Raw genomic sequence first — 20,437 nt, 5'->3', positions numbered from 1 at the left:
TTTGATTTGCATTTCCCATTCAATAGCGATGCTGAGTATCTTTTTAATGTGCCTCTTGGCCATGTGTATGTCTTCTCCTGGGAAATACCTATTTAGGTCTTCTACCCATTTTTTTTTAATATTAAGCCCCATGAGCTATTAAATTTTGGAGATTAATCCCTTGTCAGTCACATTGTTTGCAAATATTATCTTTCATTCTCTGGGTTGTCTTTTCATTTTGTTTATAGCTATGCAAAAGCTTTTCAGTTTAATTAGGTCTGATTTACTTTTGTTTTTTATTTCCATTACTCTAGGAGATGATCAAAAAAGATATCGCTGTGATTTATGTTGAAGACTGTTCTGCCTGTGTTTTCCTCTAAGAGTCTTTATAGTACCCAATCTTACATTTAGGTCTTTAACCCATTTTGAGTTTATTTTTCTGTATGTTGTTAAAGAATGTTCTAGTTTCATTTTTTTTTTTTTAATGTAGCTGTCCCATTGCCCAAACACCACTTACTGAAGAGACTGTCTTTCTCCATTGTATAGTCTTGCCTCTCTGGTCATAATAGATCAGTTGACCACAGATGTGTAGGTTTTGTATCCTGTACCATGATCTGTATTTCTTTTTGTGCCAATGCCATACTGTTTTGGTGACTGTACCTTTGTACAATGTATTCCTCCAGTTCTGTTTTTCTTTCTCAAGATTGCTTTGGCTACTCAGGGTCTTTTGTGTCTCCATACAGATTTTAAGATTTTTTGGTTCTAGTTCTATGAAAAATGCCATTGGTAATTTGATAGAGATTACACTGAATCTGTAGATTGCCTCGGGTGGTACAGTTGTTTTTGACAATATTGAGTCTTCCAATCTGAGACCACAGTATATCTTTTCCATTTGTGCCGTCTAATTCCTTTTATCAGCATCTTATGGTTTTCAGAGAATAGGTCTTTTGCTTCCTGAGGTAGTTTTATTCCTAGGAATTTTATTTTTTGTTTTTTTTTAATTTCTTGTTCTGATCTTTTATTGTTAGTGTATAGAAATACAGATTCCTGTGTATTTTGTATAAAAGGGTCCTGTAGTTCTCTAACTAGCTCTGTTTTAATTTCTGAGTTTTTAACTTTCTGTTTCTACACAGTGGGATTGGTGACATCTACTTTCAGATATTGATGAGATTATAGAGTATTTCAAGTGTTACATAATCCAGTTGAATATAAAATTCTGCTACCTCAGCACTTTTACAGTAAATAACTACAGTTTTTTGGCTCGAACAGTTGGCCTGTGTAGTGAACAGACATAAATCTTCGATCTGTAAAATTGTTAGTGTGACCAGACAGCTCCTTTCTAACTAAGGCTAAAGTGTTATGCATTTTTCAGAAGAATACAGAAATTAGTCACATCATTATATATTCCCAACTGAAAACTTTGGTGGAGCAGTATATTTTAGAAAAATGAAATGCATTTCAAAAAATTCTGTGGTCTAATATGGTAGTTGCATAATTGCTACAAAGCTCCTCTAAGGGCAAAAATGATATTTTGAGTATGCAAAGTAGTGATTTCTATTTTTGTATTTTTGATACAAGGTCTCCATGTTATTAACTCAGTATTTAATGGCTAGTGTGACATTGTCTTAATAATATAGAAGTGAATATGCTAATTTAAGATTTCAGTCAGTATAATAAGAATCTAAAGGAAAAACAGAAGTAACCAGAATAGTTTCATATCTTTTAATTATAAATAATTTCTACTTCAGTGTGATATCAAGCATAATCAGAAGAGGGAAAAACAAATTATTTTTATATTTACCTTTATCAAGACTCTGATATCTGATGACCCCCACACGATGGGGAACACATGTATACCTGTGGTGGATTCATTTTGATATTTGGCAAAACTAATACAATTATGTAAAGTTTAAAAATAAAATAAAATTAAAAAAAAAAAAGTTAAAAATTAAAAAAAAAAAAAAAAAGAATTCTATCAAGCTGAACAGATGTTACCCTGCAGGTCCCTGCCAGATAACACAGTGATGAGGGTAAGGAGCATGGATTTTGGAATCAGATGGTGCTGAATTCAAATTCAATTCCAGATTGTGCTAATATAACTTTGGGCAGGCACATGGCTTAATTCCTATATTCTGGTTTGTAAAATGGACTAGAAGTAAGGATTATTTGATATAATCCATTTATTAAAGTACCTAGCTGTCGATCTTGGCTTGTAGAACTAAGAAATCAGTGGGTGTCAAATTTTATTATTACTATGAAGGAAGTGTTTTGTTCCACCTATCAGAAAACCTTCCCAGTCTTAAATTTTTCATCTAACTGCATGCATTGCAAACATCCTTAGAAGAGGAAGGAAGAAAGGAATAAGTAATCTTTACATCACTGCAGAGACTACTTTCTTGTCCCTAACAACTTAAAGGAATAATTAAAGTATTTACTATATGGTAAGAACATCAGTAAACTTGTCCCTAGAAGATGAAGAAAGGGATGTTTAGCGATGTACTTACCATATAGTAAATACTTTAATTATTCCTTTAGATTGTTTCTATGTGTATCTAAGAACTAGCGTGTGAAGTGAGGGTATCATTACCAAAACCTGAGGAAAATACACAGAAGTAAGGAAGTTCTCATACTAATTTAAGAATATAACAATTGAAGAATCAAGTCTTGGCTTTTTGACTAAGGAAAGTGAAAGTCCCTCAGGCACGTCCAACTCTTTGTGACCCCATGGACTGACTTCTCCAGGCCAGAATACTGGAGTGGGTAGCCATTCCCTTTTCCAGGGGATCTTCCCAACCCAGGTGTGCCACATTGCAGGTGGATTCTGTACCAGCTGAGCCACCAGGGATTGAAGAAAGCAAGGGAGTATGTGGCTTTAGACCAAGTTCAAGTTGGTGTTAAAGGTTTTTTTCCTTCCTTCATAGACTCAGCTGTTCTGCCTTTTGTTTGCATTTACAAACATCTTAGGAGTTACTGTGCTAAAACTGTAGAGTATGAGATAAACATTAGTTTGACTAAATTTTCAAATGATCCATAGACTGTCATACAGTTCTAAGGCAGTTGTTTTTACCTGTTGACCTGCTCCGGCAAGGCTTATTTGGGCAAAACTCTTTTGCAGATCATGTGTGAAGAAGGCACAGGACATCGGCATCCTTTTGCTGTACATCACTGAGACATCACACCTTAGCCCTTAAGAGCAGAAAGCAGTTTATTCCTCAGCTTGAAAACCTAGCTCTACCTCAGATTCTCAGGTAGTCATGAGGCAGAATACTGGTTAAGAACGCTGATTTTGGTATCAGAGAGGCAGGCATGTGAATCCTGTCTATGGTAGTTACTGTGTCACAGATGAGGAAACAGATTCAGAGAAGCTGACTTGCCTACAGTAAAACATGGAAACAGTACTCATTTCGTAGGTTTGTGGAGAAGATTAAAGGGGTTAAAGAAAGGGTTTGCACAGCAGCTTCTAGTAGCAGTGAGGTGATACCTGTATTCTGGGTGTAATCTCATAAACATCTAACATGTGAGTTGCCTCAAGTTCTTCTGCAGAACATATAAAGATGTAATATATAAGTAAGCTAAATACAATAACAGATACTGGACACAGTACAAGATGCTGGTGATATAAGAGACCTAGACATGGACCCTACCTAAAAGGAATTGTTGACGGAAAAATATTAATAAATCAGAATGTATCATGTGTAAAGTGCTACATGGCAGTGTAGAAGAATGGTTTGTGTAGACGAATGGGAATACATATAATTGGGAAAGAAAGAGGAACCATATTGAAGACCACATTGGGCTTGTACTGTTTACATGGAAGAGCCTCGGAGACTTAATCACGATGCAAAGAATGAGTTTTAGCATCGTGGGAGAGAGGAAGGAAAAGCAGCCAGAGCCAGGAGGACTGCTGCTGCTAAGTCGCTTCAGTCATGTCCAACTCTGTGCAACCCCATAGATGGCAGCCCACCAGGCTCCCCCGTCCCTGGGATTCTCCAGGCAAGAACACTGGAGTGGGTTGCCATTTCCTTCTCCAATGCACGAAAGTGAAAAGTAAAAGTGAAGTCGCTCAGTTGTGTCTGACTCTTCGCGACCCCATGGACTGCAGCCCACCAGGCTCCTCCATCCATGGGATTTTCCAGGCAAGAGCACTGGAGTGGGGTGCCATTGCCTTCTCCAGTTACTAAGTATAGTGAGAAGAATTCAACTCTGAGAAGGTAATAAGGTATTTAGAAATATGTGGTTGTTGTAGTTGAGGTGGAAATGAACAGCGTTTTTGTTTCTGTCAAGTATTTCACAGCTCTGTATTACAAATTTCAGTAAATAATCAAAATCTCAGAATCCCAAAATTAAATAATTTACTTCAAACTAATGTAAAATGAAATAAAATACAATCAATGCCATTCTAAATCAAAGTACAAACCTAAAATAGACCACAGTTGATGAAATCTACAAAGTAGACATAGAGGACTAAAACCAAAGAGGACTCCCAAAATCTAATAAATGAAGGTACAAAATACAAGATGTAGATACAAGCCCAAATTCAAGCTTCTAATGGAATTACAAGTGATTACAGTAACAACAGCATCCAGCAGTAAGACTTGACTCTGAAGTTACCTACTGAGTAGCACTGTAGGAAGATAAGATATTACCACTCTACTCCCTAAAAATAAAACCAAGTAAAACTATAAATATAATGGTTTATGAGAAAAAAAGAAGTCTTGAAAGGACATTTAAAAAAATTAATCAAAGTAAGATCCAAGCTCAAAAACACTCCACAGCCACTGGTTTCAGCCCTAGATACACACACACATATGAGGAAAGCAGTGAGTGTAACATTGTCTCAAACCTGTTACTGCCTTAGTTGAAGATGTCACATTTCTAATTCTGCATGTACCAAATCATAGTTATTATCCTTGTGTGCTCTTACGAAGCGAGAAAGCATCAGAACAAAATCAGGTCTTCATTCTACAAATAACCATGTAATGAAGAAAGTTTTTCCTCGCTTAAGAAAGTTTTTCCTCGCAGTTCTTACTACTTACTCTTGGTCTTTGTTCTGTTACTAGAACATCATTACTAATCCTTGGAACGCATGGCCCTCAGTGCAAGCCTAAGCAAACAACTAAAAACATGAAACAATATTTCTTCTGTTAGGAACTAAGTTGTGCAGCACAATCACTCCACTGCAGACTGATCCTTCTAAAGAAAAAGAAAAACACAAGAAAACATGTTACGAACTTAAGAAAGAAGCGTAGATAAGGTGACATATTCTCCCTTCATATAAATAAATGTACAGGTCCAAAGAAGGCTTTCACAGACCCAAGGGTATTCTCCCCTACTTCCTACCCTTACCTCAGGATATATGGACAACTTCTTTGGAGTTTTTTTATTCAGCACCTTTATTTTTACAGACAAGGAAACCGAGTGCAGAGATCTTAATGACACGCCATTGGTGTCTCAGATATGAAAAAAGACATCTCCTCCATCACACATCCTTTACTGAAAATGCTCCTGAACATTACAGGTTTACAGTACAGACTTTGTTCTCTAATCTCCTCCATAAGATGAGTAAGTACAAATGATGCAAAGTTGGAGGAAACTGTCTTAATATGCACCTGAAGTTAAAACCAATAGAAACTTCTGTCAACAAGTGCAAAAGCAGATTACTCAGTCTTTCTTTGGCTTGCTAAATAAGATAAAATGCACTCTGCTAAAACCATTTAACAGAAATACTGTGAAAGCCTTCCCCCAGAGTATTTTTCTATTTGATTTGAAAACTATCCCATAGCTTATTATCAAACAACTCAGTAATCCTTTAGCTAATGCAGGGATAAATGGGCAGTCAGAAAATATAATCACTTGGTGTGTGCAGCTGAGTATTTACATTTTACCTAATGAACAAAGAAAAGAAAAGTGCAGGTGACATTAATGTGTAAAAACTACCTCTTAGTGCTAGAGCTAAAGGGAAAAATAAAATTACTCACTCTAGCTAATCACTAGACCTGTATAGTCCCCTGACTTCAGGTCTGTTTTGAATCTCGTTTTGGACTTGTCTTGAATCAAAGAATATTTGCAGCTGCCTCAGTAGGGCAGTTGCTCTACTATAAAATGTAGTTTAGAAGGTTTTACAGTAAGTTTCTGGTCCTTGTTGAATTTTCTTTTTCTCTACTTTATATGTTGCTTAAAGATTTATAGCAAAGATTTCTTAATCCTCATCACTACTGACATTGAAGCTGGATAACTATTTGTCGTGGAAGACTGTCTGCTGTGCCGTATGAGAGGTTTACCAGCACCCTAGCCTCTTCTCACAATGCCAGTGGCACGCCCCAAGTTGTGACAACAAAAAATGTCCCCAGACTAACCAAATATCTCTTGGAGAGTAAAATTGCTCCCAATTGAGATGTTTCTGGAGGATTTAACCCTTCCCTGGCTCACAAGCAACATTCTTCAAAGCACTTCTCATTCCTTGGGATCCTCCAGAAGGGAAAGAGGAATTGAGGGAAGGAGGAAAAAAGATGCCTGTAACGCCTGAGTGTTAAGGAAAAACATACTGTTTGATTATCAAGTGTGTACCAGTACTTTATATAGTTCAAATGTATAATCTACCTAAAAATTCCTGAAATGGTACTAATAAGGAAACAGAGTTGGGGGTTAAGTCAGCCACTGTGACACCGCTGTTACAGTGCTATTTGTCTATATATCCTAGTTCTATCTCTTGCAGAAGTACTACCTCGACACCAAAGCACCCAAAATAATTCTGCTCCTCCTACCTAGATCAAAGTTTCTAAGTCTACTATCATCTCAGTAACACATTTTCATGTATGAGACAACTTCCATATATGATAAGACGTCAGGAATTATCTGCTGAGTGAAAGGGTGTAATCTGCCTGCACATTTTACCTGTTCTTCAAGGTGTGTGAGAAACTTTCATAATCCATCCATGATTCTCCATCCATGGTCCTCCTCTCGTTAACTGCTTTTTTCTGCAAGACAATTGGAAAAACCTACTTTATACTTACTTTGTCTCTCAAATGTAAACTCAGTGACCTCAAGAAGAGCAATGTCCAGTATACTCTCCATTCTGAATGGGAGAGAGCATTCAAATATTCATCTGAAACAGCACGTTTTGTTATCTTGGCTCCTCACTTAAAAGAAAGTGCTCTGGATACAGTCAGTTCATAATAGAATCTCTTGGCATCTTCAGAATGTTTGACGCAGCTGTAAACACACACTAAGCAAGGACTAAGACGTTTTAGCTTTCCTATTCCGAGTGAGTGTGATACACAGTTACTATGTTGTGCTTTTTATTTCTGTCATGTATCCTTATTAAAATATAGTGATTTCATATGGTTTTCCTTTTGAGTTCTAACCATTTTCTTAAACCCTAGTCTTTTAAAGCAGTATCATAGGGTCATGTTTACAATTGAAGACCATTTGGCGTTCATCCTTTGCTCCCAGTGGTGTTCACTATAGGCCATCTTGGTGCTCATATTAGTGTGACAAAAACTGGTTTTTCTCCACTGATGTTTGTGGTATGCTTGGAAACTCCGTGGACTCAATTCTTACCTCATGTAGCCTAGAATAACTGCCTGAAGGGATGGCAAAAGCCTGACTTAAGTTGCGGATTCTTAGTTGCAGTTCGATCAATCCATTTGTTCATTTAGTTTTAACTTTCCTTTTTGTCATCTCTAGCTCACAGTTGACTGGCCTGAATGTATTTTGCATATGCTCTAATTATAAGTGAGAATTTGGGAATACTGTCCTAGATTTTAGACTTAATACTACTTACATAATACTTACACCAGGCTTTCTCATAAAATCTCCAGTTTTCCTGAAAAAGAATGAACATTTATCAAATGCCTGCCTGCTAGATGCAGGAGTTGTACACTAGACTTTGAGTGTGTTCTCTCATTTTCATAACACACAGACACAGATGATATCCTCTCACTGTACTCATGAGAAAACACAGGCTCGTGGTAGATACCTATCCAAGGTCACACAAGCTCTGAAATGGTAGAACTGAGATCCGAAACGTGTCAGTTCGACCACAAACAGGCTCCCTCATCAACCTCTGACAGCTGAGTGACCTCATCTAGAGGTGATAACATCCTTTTCACAGGGTCGTTGAGAGGACGGATGAGACTGTGTTCATGAAAGTGTTTCAAAACTATTAAATACTACACCTAAGTACTGTGAAAACATTTTTAATATATACTAGTGTGTGCATGGGAGAAGGCAATGGCACCCCACTCCAGTACTCTTGCCTGGAAAATCCCATGGACAGAGGAGCCTGGAATGCTGCAGTCCATGGGGTCACGAAGAGTCGGACACGACTGAGCAACTTCACTTTCACTTTTCACTTTCATGCATTGGAGAAGGAAATGGCAACCCACTCCAGTGTTCTTGCCTGGAGAATCCCAGGGATAGGGGAGCTCGGTGGGCTGCCACCTATGGGGTCACACAGAGTCGGACACGACTGAAGCGACTTAGCAGCAGCAGCAGCAGCAGTGTGTGCATATATATCATGTACATATATATACACACACACACTATATATATGTATATATAACTGGCTGAGGAAACAGTACAGAATTAACATTTGAAATCATTAAATATTACACTTATTTTCCATAAACTAAACATACAAACAACTGGTTGGTCCCTAAAAATAGATGTCAGATGACAGAGATTGGCTGAACTGGAGTAGGAGCATCTTCAGAACAAAAGCCAGACAAGTTTTTGCTTCCCTAACACTTTGCTCTGCTCACTCACTCCAAGACCTTCCTGCTGCTGCTGCTGAGTCACTTAAGTCGTGTCTGACTCTGCAGCCCCATAGATGGCAGCCCACTAGGATGCCCCGTCCCTGGGATTCTCCAGGCAAGAACACTGGAGTGGGTTGTCATTTCCTTCTCCAAGGCACGAAAGTGAAAAGTGAAAGTGAAGTCGCTCAGTCGTGTCCAACCCTCAGCAACCCCATGGACTGCAGCCTTCCAGGCTCCTCCATCCATGGGATTTTCCAGGCAACAGTTACTTGAGTGGGGTGCCATTGCCTTCTCTGCCAAGACCTTCCTACTTCTCTGTAAAACTCCGAACCGCAGCAGCTCCGCTGCCTTAGTCACAAGTTTCCATTAATCAGACATGGCTTGTGCCACACCTACAGCAGAGTAATTTCAGGTTATTCTCTTCCATTGTAGGCTTTCAATATGCACTCAGTCTATTCTCCCAAATCTAGCTGGGATCAATACCTTGTGATACAGAAGCATCCAGAAATTCTCTTCAACAATGTTGAGAGAAAAATATGAAACCCTGGGGTCTATTCCCAGAGCTGGGCTGGTAGGAATGCTGTCCTATTCACTAAGCCTCTAGATAAACATAGGGTTGGCTAAGTCCAGTATGCTTCATTTGAAGACAGAATTTAGGGGGACCTTTGGAGTTGGTCAACAACGAAATCAGATTGATTATATTCTTTGCAGCCAAAGATGGAGAAGCTCTATACAGTCAGCAAAAACAAGACTGGGAGCTGACTGTGGCTCAGATCAGGAACTCCTTATTGCCAAATTCAGACTTAAATTGAAGAAAGTAAGGAAAACCACTAGACCATTCAGGTATGACCTAAACCAAATCCCTTATGATTATACAGTAGAAGTGAGAAGTAGATTTAAGGGACTAGATCTGATAGATAGAGTGCCTGATGAACTATGGACGGAGGTTCATGACACTGTACAGGAGACAGGGATCAAGACCATCCCCATGGAAAAGAAATGCAAAAAAGCAAAATGGCTGTCTGGGGAGGCTTTACAAATAGCTGTGAAAAGAATAGAAGCGAAAAGCAAAGGAGAAAAGGAAAGATACAAGCATCTGAATGCAGAGTTCCAAAGAACAGCAAGGAGAGATAAGAAAGCCTCAGTGATCAATGCAAAGAAATAGAGGAAAACAACAGAATGGGAAAGACTAGAGATCTCTTCAAGAAAATTAGAGATACTTGGAATATTTCATGCAAAGATGGGCTCAATAAAGGACAGAAATGGTATGGACCTAACAGAAGGAGAAGATATTAAGAAAAGGTGGCAAGAAAACAGAAGAACTGTACAAAAAAGATAATCACGACCAAGATAATCACAATGGTGTGATCACTCACACTCACCTAGAGCCAGACATCCTGGAATGTGAAGTCAAGTGGGCCTTAGAAAGCATTACTACGAACAAAGCTAGTGGAGGTGATGGAATTCCAGTTGAGCTCTTTCAAATCCTCAAAGATGATGCTGTGAAAGTGTTGCACTCAATATGCCAGCAAATTGGAAAACTCAGCAGTGGCCACAGGACTGGAAAAGGTCAGTTTTCATTCCAATCCCAAAGAAAGGCAATGTCAAAGAATGCTCAAACTACCGTGCAATTGCACTCATCTCACACACTAGTAATGCTCAAAATTCTCCAAGCCAGGCTTCAGCAATATGTGAACTGTGAACTTCCTGATGTTCAATCTGGTTTTAGAAAAGGCAGAGGAACCAGAGATCAAATCTGCTGGATCATGGAAAAAGCAAGAGAGTTCCAGAAAAAGATCTATTTCTGCTTTATTGACTATGCCAAAGCCTTTGACTGAGTGCATCACAATAAACTGTGGAAAATTCTTCAAGAGATGGGAATACCAGACCACCTGACCTGCCTCTTGAGAAACCTACATGAAGGTCAGGAAGCAACACTTAGAACTGGACATGGAACAATAGACGGGTTCCAAATAGGAAAAGGAGTACGTCAAAACTGTATATTGTCACCCTGCTTATTTCACTTATATGCAGAGTACATCATGAGAAATGCTGGGCTGGAAGAAGCACAAGCTGGGATCAAGATTGCTGGGAGACATATCAATAACCTCAGATATGCAGATGACACCACCTTTATGGCAGAAAGTGAAGAGGAACTAAAAAGCCTCTTGATGAAAGTGAAAGTGGAGAATGAAAAAGTTGGCTTAAGGCTCAACATTCAGAAAACTAACATCATGGCATCCGGTCCCATCACTTCATGGGAAATAGATGGGGAAACAGTGGATACAGTGGCAGACTATTTTTGGGGGCTCCAAAATCACTGCCGATGGTGACTGCAGCCATGAATTTAAAAGACGCTTACTCCTTGGAAGTAAAATCATGACCAACCTAGACAGCATATTAAAAAGCAGAGACATTACTTTGCCAACAAAGGTCTGTCTAGTCAAGGCTATGTTTTTTCCGGTGGTCATGTATGGATGTGAGAGTTGGACTGTGAGGAAAGCTGAGCACCGAAGAATTGATGCTTTTGAACTGTGGTGTTGGAGAAGACTCTTGAGAGTCCCTTGGACTGCAAGGAGATCCAACCAGTCCATTCTGAAGGAGATCAACCCTGGGATTTCTTTGGAAGGAATGATGCTAAAGCTGAAACTCCAATACTTTGGCCACCTCACGCGAAGAGTTGACTCATTGGAAAAGACTCTGATGCTGGGAGGGATTGGGGGCAGGAGGAGAAGGGGACGACAGTGGATGAGATGGCTGGATGGCATCACTGACTCGATGGACATGAGTTTGAGTGAACTCCAGGAGTTGGCGTTGGACCAGCAGGCCTGACGTTCTGTGATTCATGGGTTCGCAAAGAATCGGACACAACTGAGTGACTGAACTTGGAGTTTATCAGCTTAACTGCTTAAAGTAACAAATTATTACTTTACAATTATTTTATTACAATTTATTACAATTATTTACAATTATCTTAACTTTTATTCCTAAAACAGAAGAAAAAGATGTTACCTAATAAATATAATTTCTAACCATGTTGACAACCCAATTTCTTAAGTTAGTTTGTTCTGTGAATTAGTTTAAGCATATTTATAATTGATATTTCATCATGTTATTAGTTGCATTAATAAAGAGACAACTAACACCCAATCAAAGTTTATTCCTAAATATTATCTCTTTTAGAGAATAGGCTGATTAAGAATATTGCAGAGAGAAATTTCTTATATAGGTGGAATCTTTGGGGGGAAGATGGGTAATACTGTATCTCTTGATCATGGTGGTAATTACACAATTATTCCTTTAAAGATGATTGTAAACAGATGCTAAGCAACTAAAAATTATATCTAAGCAAAGCACAATTTCACCATTCTTCTTAAAGGATGTTTTTTTTGTTTTGTTTTTTGGGTTTTTTTTTTTTTGGCCATGGTGCGTGACTTGTGGGATTTCAGTTTTGACCAGGGATTGAACCTGGGACTGTGGACATGAAAGTGCCAAATCCTAACCACTAGACCTCCACGGAACTTCTAAGGGATACTTAAAAGTAAATGACCTGACTCTTAATTTTGTATAGAAGAATAAAACATTATTTGACTATGTCTAGGTAGGATTTTTTTAATGCTTGCCAGTATTTGAAATACATACGTTCGGTGTGAACATGTTTACTGTGGAGTGAAAAGGTAAGAGAACTGTATTTTGATAATTCTCTGACAGTCATGATAATTAAATCCTAACACTACTTTCTTCCTTCTCTAGCCCTGGAATGAGACCAGACGTAAGTTCTCCTCCATCCAGTTCCTCAGCAGCTACGGGACCACCTCCCAAACTCTGCCTAGTCTGCTCTGATGAAGCTTCAGGATGTCATTATGGGGTCTTGACTTGTGGAAGCTGTAAAGTATTCTTCAAAAGAGCAGTGGAAGGTAGTGTGTGTTTTGAAGAGTTTTATTTTTCCTCTATTTGGTTCCTTTTTCTCAGACTGGATTCTGTATGCAAAGCCTGTTAACACTAGAAGTCATTAAAATCAGGGAGAGGAGGGTGGCTCCTAACTCTTCTGGTGGGAAAAAGATACTTTTAAAAGCAAACTAAGATAAAACAGACAAGTAAAAATTGAAGGGAGGGAGTATGGTCAGAGAATGGAAAATAACCATAAGAAAGTGCTATGCATGTGAAATGATGGTTTTAGGTTTCGGCAGTAACTAGTGCTCATTGTATTAGTATTACCGACTTTAATTCCCATCAGTTAGCTAGTTTTAGAGCCACCAACTATTGTAGTCTGGCAAAAATGAGTGATAATGAGGGGAAAAAGTGTTTTGTTTTCTAATAAGCCGGGGCTGTGCTATGTGATATAAATGTGATGTAAGGACCTCCCACTGTCCTCTGGGAGGTCACAGTCTACTTGGAAGTGAAAGATGAGTTCATAGTTACAAGGTACAGAGATTATAATACAGAGGATCAAGTGACAAACTGCCTGGGGAGGTCAGGAAAAGTGTTTAAAAGAAAGTGATTTCACTTGACAAATATTATATTCATATAATGTTTACCCTTGTTACAGACTCAGTCTGCCCGTCACCTCCTTAAATTCATTCCATAAGCAAATTACTGAAGTCACACTAAATATTACCAGTGAATCCTTTTGGGAAAAACTGTTGTGTAAAGTAGTTATTTGTAAAGCAGTTAGAAGGCAGTGTGGCCTGAACGGATTACCTAAAGCTCTGATTAGATAATTATATTTTTTAAAAATTAATATATTTATTCACAGTACATGAAGTACTATTATTTGGCTTCAGTTGTGTTTGCATATGCTTAAGGGTTAGATGAGTCATTTTCTTTTGTTTGGATTGCTTTTAATACATTAGCAAACTATAAAATTACTTACGTTATTCCATAGAGAGCACAGGAATTCAGGCTTTAACCAGCTTGGTTATCACCCAACAACTGAGTTGGGTGATAATAATAACAACTGATTAAGTAAGCTCATCCCTAATTAATGCAGTGCTACTGACAAAGTAGATATTACAGCGTCTTCTTGTCCTCACTTTACTTTATTCAGCACTTTCTTCACTGATTAGTTCTGTCCATTGTGTAAATGTGATAACAGTGTTACAGCATTCCTGTATATAATAAGTAATATTGACAGATTTAATTCTGAAAGTGAAATTCAGAATGAGACAATGGAGCCCTAAAAGAAATACAAGTATTAAAAAAAATTTTTTTTTCACTCTCCCTCATTTTAACTGAAATTATTTCTTTAAAATGGGGCTACAAATTCCAGTTCCAGTGCCTACAGGGATTGAGTATGTGTCATTCTGGCCAAATACAATACCAAATGAGTGAAGAAGGGCAGTCACTGATATTAGAGGGTGCAAGCATGCCTTACCTAAAAGCGTCCAAATGCAATTTAAAAAGAAAAGAAAAGCTAAATATATTACAAGTATGAAAAGCTAAATATATTACAAATAAGACATCACTGCAGGCCATATGTCCCTTAGGCTTTAGGATTAAATTCTCTGCTTTAGAATTAAATTCCTACATGTGCTTTTAGCTATGAGTATGTGAATATTAGCTATGCTCTTGCAAAATATATATACGTATTTCAGTTAAATATGAGATAGCTAGATTACATGATAAACAAGAAAAGGTTAAAATGTAAACTGTGTTAAGTAAATCCTTTATTTGGATTTAAATTTTCTGCGTGGTCCCTTCCAGCTCTAAAATTCTGTAATCACTTGCTAACCTAATTTGTAGCAGATCTTCCCAACCCAGGGGTTGAACGTGGGTCTCCTGAATTGCAGGTAGATTTTTTCCCATCTGAGCCACCAGGGAAGCCCTAAGTAAATCCTTTATTTGGATTTAAATATTCTCCAGAGTCCCTTCCAGCTCTAAAATTCTGTAATCACTTGCTAACCTAACTCACAGCAGATCTACTTTTCCCTTTCTAGATATGATGGGAATCTGTTTTAAGCCCATATACAGATTTTAGAGCACTTTCTTGAACAGTTACAAAGATGAAGCTTGTGTGATTGTCATTACACTACATTCATTCCATTTTTAATACTTGCCAGAAATTATAGGTTATCCACCAGACATAGTATCATAAAGATCCAAAAGTTAAATATTTTTAGAAAATTTGTACAAGTTTTACTTATCCATACAAGCCAGATCAAGGATTGAGATTTTGAATTTTATTCATTATTCTGTAAGTTACTTTCTGTGTACAGAAAAGAATTTGGATAGCTTCTTTTCTTCAGATGTATATTAGTTCAGTGGTCTTTTTTCACTGAGTCCCTTCTTCTTATGTTCCCTTAGCACAAATTGCATATAATCTTTGTGGTGGGTCATAATGGAGACAGACACATGCTACTTTTATTAATAATTTACCAAGTACTATGTTTTACGTATGTCATACTTCCCTGGGTCAGGAAGATCCCCTGGAGAAGGGAATGGCAACCCACTCCAGTGTTCTTGTCTGGGAAATCCCATAGACAGAGGAGCCTGGCGGGTGACAGTCCATGGGGTAGCAAAGAGACACAACTGAGTGACTAGCACACCCAAGTACTATGTTTTATATATGTCATACTACTAAATTAGCAGCTCTATGAGCTCTTAAATGCTCTTATGATCCATATTTGATACACTAGGGAACTGACACTCACAGCTTAAGCAACAGACTTAGGATTCAAGCATAGCTATCTGCAAACAGGCTCTTAACCTAAGTGCTACACTGACTTGAAAGGATAAAAATCTCAACTCCTGGCAGTTTATAATCTAGTTAGATACTGAGATGAAAGCAATAACAAAGGAATTATTTATAGTGTTTATTGAGTGCTTACAATGTGTTCAGTTCAGTTGCTCAGTTGTGTCTGACTCTTTGTGACCCCATGAACCGCAGCACGCCAGGCATCCCTGTCCATCACCAACTCCCAGAGTTTACCCAAACCCATGTCCATCGAGTCAGTGATGCCATCCAACCATCTCATCCTGTGTCATCCCCTTCTCCTCCTGCCCTCAATCTTTCCCAGCATCAGGGTCTTTTCAGATGAGTCAGCTCTTCACATCAGGTGGCCAAAGTATTGGAGTTTCAGCTTCAACATCAGTCCTTCCAAAGACCACCCAGGACTGATCTCCTTTGGAATGGACTGGTTGGATCTCCTTGAAGTCCAAGGGACTCTCAAGAGTCTTCTCCAACACCACAGTTCAAAAGCATCAATTCTTTGGCACTCAGCTTTCTTCACAGTCCAACTCTCACATCCATACATGACCACTGGGAAAACCATAGCCTTGACTAGATGGCAGTATTTTTAATATGCTGTCTAGGTTGGTCATAACTTTCCTTCTAAGGAGTAAGCGTCCTGTAATTTCATGGCTGCAATCACCATCTGCAGTAATTTTGGAGCCCAGGAAAAAAAAAAAAGTCAGCCACTGTTTCCCCATCTATTTGCCATGAAATGATGGGACTGGATGCCATGATCTTAGTTTTCTGAATGCTGAGCTTTAAGCCAACTTTTTCACTCTCCTCTTTGACTTTCATCAAGAGGCTCTTTAGTTCTTCTTGACTTTCTGCCGTAAGGGTGGTGTCATCTGCATATCTGAGGTTATTGATATTTCTCCCGGCAATCTTGATTCCAGCTTTGCTTCCTCCAGCCCAGCGTTTCTCTTGATGTACTCTGCATATAAGTGTGTTACAATGTGTTAGGCACTATTTTAAGAATGTTCTTCACAACTGCCTTTAACCCTTGCAGAAGCACAGTGAGGTAGATGCTAATTTTCCAGCTTTACAGATGGAGAAACCGGGAGCTCAGAAAGGTTAATAAACATTACTGAGATCACACAGCTAGGCAGCAGAGCTGCAATTCAGACCAAGGGCTTCCTAGCAACCTTGCCAAGTGTACTTTGCACTATACTACACTGTTTTGAGAGCAGCAAAGAAGCTGAAGCTTTCAAGCTGTCTAACTCAAGCTGACAGTCACAGCTCACATTTGAAACTTGGGTACTTCCAGCAGAGTATGTACAAATAACAGAAAACCCTAGATGATACCGTTTGCTGTGTGGCTCATTTCCTGTACTCTGTTAATTATCTTGATCATGTCCATGTATCATTCTTCTGTTTACTACCTAGTATTTTTCTTGGATCACTCTTTTTTATAACTTAATTTATTTAAAATAACTATTAGTTTTACTATCCCTACTGTGTTAGTTATCTGTTGATGTGTAACAAATGACCCCCCAAATTAGTGGCTAGAAACAACAGATGTTAATTATGTCACACAGTTTTCTTAAGAGTCAGGAATTTGGGAGCAGCTTATTAGCTGGGTAGTCCTAGGACTCTCATGAAGTTATATTCAGACTGTTGGTGGAAGCTGCAGTCATCTGAAGGTTTGACTGGGGCTACAAAATCTTCCAGCTCATCAGCACTGCTTTTGGCAGGAAGCTTCAGTTCCTCATTATGTGGGTCTCTTCTAATGCTGCTCTCAACATAGCAACTGGCATGCCCCAGAACAAATGATCCACAGGGAGAGACTGTGATGAATATGAGAATGTATTTTCTTTATTACTCAATCTCAGATGTGACATAATCACTTTGGCCCTATTTTGTTGGTCACACGCCAGTCCTGGTATAGTGTGGGAAGGGTAATCAGAGTGTGATTACCAAGAGACAGAGACCACTGAGGGTCAGCTTGGAGGCAGGCTACAACTTCTACCAGAAATAATCAGTTTTTGGCATTTGATTCTGGTTTTTTTTTTTAATTTATTTATTTTAGTTGGAGGCTAATTGCTTTACAATATCATGGTGGTTTTTGTCATACATTGACATGAATCAGCCACAGGTGTACATGTGTGCCCCATCCCATCCCTCTGGGTCATCCCAGTGCACCAGCTTTGAGTGTCCAGTTTCGTGCATCAAACTTGGACTGGTCATCTATTTCACATATGGTAATTATACATGTTTCAATGCTGTTCTCTCAAATCATCCCACCCTAGCCTTCTCCCACAGAGTCCAGAAGTCTGTTCTTTACATCTGTGTCTCTTGCTGTCTTGCATATAGGGTCATCATTACCATCTTTCTAAATTCCATATGTATGCATTAATATACTGTATTGGTGTTTTTCTTTCTTGACTTACTTCACTCTGTGTAATAGGCTCCAGTTTCATCCACCTCATTAGAACTGATTCAAATGCATCTTTTTAATAGCTGAGTAATATTCCATTGTGTATATGTACCAAAACTTTCCTATCCATTCATCTGCTGATGGATATATAGGTTGCTTCCATGTCCTAGCTATTGTAAACAGTGCTACAGTCAACAGTGGGGTACATGTGCCTCTTTCAGTTCTGGTTTCCTCAGTGTGTATGCCCAGCAGTGGGATTGCTGGGTCATATGGCAGTTCTAGTTCCAATTTTTTAAGGAATCTCCACACTGTTCTCCATTGTAGCTGTACTAGTTTGCATTCCCACTAACAGTGTAAGAGAGTTCCCTTTTCTTCACAACCTCTCCAGCATTTATTGTTTGTATACTTTTTGATAGCAGTCATTCTGACCAACGTGAGATGGTAAACCTCATTGTGGTTTTGATTTGCATTTCTCTGATAATGACTGATGTTGAGCATCTTTTCATGTGTTTGTTACAGCTGTATGTCTTCTTTGGAGAAATGTCTGTTTAGTTCTTTGGCCCATTTTTTGATTGGGTCATTTATTTTTCTGGTATTGAGCTGCATGAGCTGCTTGTATATTTTTGAGATTAATTCTTTGTCAGTTGCTTCGTTATGCCATTATTTTCTCCCATTCTGAAGGCTGTCTTTTCACCTTGCTTATAGCTTCTTTCATTGTACAAGAGCTTTTAGCTTCTTTAGGTCCCATTTTTTAATTTTTACTCTGGGAGGTGGGTCATAGAGGATCTTGCTGTGATTTATGTCAAAGAGTGTTTTGCCTATGTTTTCCTTTAGGAGTTTTTATAGTTCCTGGTCTTATATTTAAATCTTTAATCCATTTTGAGTTTTTTTTGTGTGTATGGTGTTAGAAAGTGTTCTAGTTTCATCCTGCTAGCAGTAGTTGACCAGCTTTCCCAGCACCAGTTGTTAAAAGAGATTGTCTTTTCTCCATTGTATATTTTTGCCTCGTTTGTCAAGATGTCCATAGGTGTGTGGATTTATTTCTGGGCTTTCTATTTTGTTCCATTGATCTATATTTCTGTCTTTGTGCCAGTACCATACTGTCTTGATGCCGGTAACTTTGTAGTATAGTCTGAAGTCAGGCAGGTTGATTCCTCCAGTTCCATTCTTCTTTCTCAAGATTGCTTTGGCTATTTGAGGTTTTTTTATATTTCCATACAAATTGTGAAATTATTTGTTCTAGTTCTGTGAAAAATATCATTGGTAGTTTGGTAGGGATTGCATTCAGTCTGTAGATTGCTTTGGGTAGTATATTCATTTTCACTATATTGATTCTTCTGATCCATGAACATGGTATATTTCTCCATCTATTTGTGTCATCTTTGATTTCTTTCATCAGTGTTTTATAGTTTTCTATACATAGGTCCTTTGTTTCTTTAGGTAGATTTATTCTTAATATTTTATTCTTGGTGAATGGGATTGTTTCCTTAATTTCTCATTCTGTTTTCTCATTGTTAGTGTATGGAATGCAAGGGAGTTCTGTGTAATAATTTTATATCCTTCAAGTTTACTATATTTATTGATTAGCTCTAATAATTTTCTGGTGGTGCCTTGAGGGTTTTCTATGTGGAGGATCATGTCATATGCAAACAGTGAGAGCTTTACTTCTTTTCCAATCTGGATTCCTTTTCTTTCTTTTTCTGCTCTGACTGCTATGGCTAAAACTTCCAAAACTATGTTGAATAGCAGTGGTGAGAGAGGGAACCCTTGTCTTATTCCTGAATTGAGGGGAAATTCTTTCAGTTTTTCACCATTGAGGATAATGTTTGCTGTGGGTTTATCATATATGGCTTTTATTATGTTGAGGTATGTTCCTTCCATGCCTGCTTTCTGAAGAGTTTTTATCATAAATGGGTGCAAAAACTGATTTTTACTATAAAAATAAGGATAATACAAACAAAATGATACTGAGAAATCCCAGCTGGCCTGAAGGCTTTTCTCCTGACATCTGCCCTCTCTCTCGTTAGAAAACAAATTTACCAAGTGGTAGAAGACACAGAAACTCCAAACTGAAATGTCTTGTCTTATCATATGTATTGACAGGGAGTACATATCCATGCCTTGTAAATAGTGACCACTAGTTGAAACTCTTTTTATAGATAAGATACCCACAGACTTGTCCAACTTCATACTAATAACCAGATAGAGCATTTGAACTTACGAAGGTACATTGCCCCCTGATTCTGTAGCTCAGATTCTTAATTGTGGTGAAGATATACCTGGGATAAAGAAAACATTATTAGGGCTTCCTTGGTGGGTCAGTGGTAAAGAATCCACCTGTTAATGCAGGAGATGCAGACTCAATCCCTGATCTGGGAAGATCCCATATGCTACAGAACAACTTAGCCCATGCGCCACAACTGCTGAAGCCCAAGCACTGCAACTAGAGAGCAGCCCCTGCTTGCCACAACCAGAGAAAAGCCCACACAGCAAGGAAGACCCAGCACAGCCAAAAAAAATAAATATTAGCTTAACATGCACATTCTGAGTTTTTGGTTAGATATAAAGCACTGAAACTTTCTCTGTGTTTACCAATAA

At 38.4% G+C, this 20,437-nt stretch overlaps 1 protein-coding gene and 1 long non-coding RNA gene across 11 annotated transcripts in view; one reads left to right on the top strand and one right to left on the bottom strand.

Moving 5' to 3' along the window:
• The window catches only part of NR3C1 (nuclear receptor subfamily 3 group C member 1), a 120,108-nt gene that overhangs the window by 71,855 nt on the left and 27,816 nt on the right, over positions 1-20,437 (top strand). For 7 of the 10 annotated variants that reach the window (XM_061423844.1, XM_061423843.1, XM_061423842.1 and 4 more), the window contains exon 3: positions 12,489-12,655. In XM_061423844.1, the coding sequence (XP_061279828.1) occupies positions 12,489-12,655 (167 nt within the window). The remainder of the gene's footprint in view (positions 1-12,488; positions 12,656-20,437) is intronic. The other 3 variants (XM_061423848.1, XM_061423847.1, XM_061423846.1) reach the window with 1 other exon arrangement.
• Positions 1,955-20,437, bottom strand: part of LOC133251417 (uncharacterized) — a 78,785-nt gene continuing 60,302 nt past the window's right edge. Inside the window, exon 3 of the long non-coding RNA XR_009737612.1 lies at positions 1,955-6,956. This is a non-coding gene — a long non-coding RNA (uncharacterized LOC133251417). The remainder of the gene's footprint in view (positions 6,957-20,437) is intronic.

The sequence above is a fragment of the Bos javanicus genome, chromosome 7 (genome assembly GCF_032452875.1).
Source record: "Bos javanicus breed banteng chromosome 7, ARS-OSU_banteng_1.0, whole genome shotgun sequence".
In the NCBI taxonomy this organism is placed as follows: Eukaryota; Metazoa; Chordata; class Mammalia; order Artiodactyla; family Bovidae; genus Bos; species Bos javanicus.
Note: the sequence above shows the minus strand (reverse complement) of the source record. Positions and strands in the feature narration are given on the sequence as shown.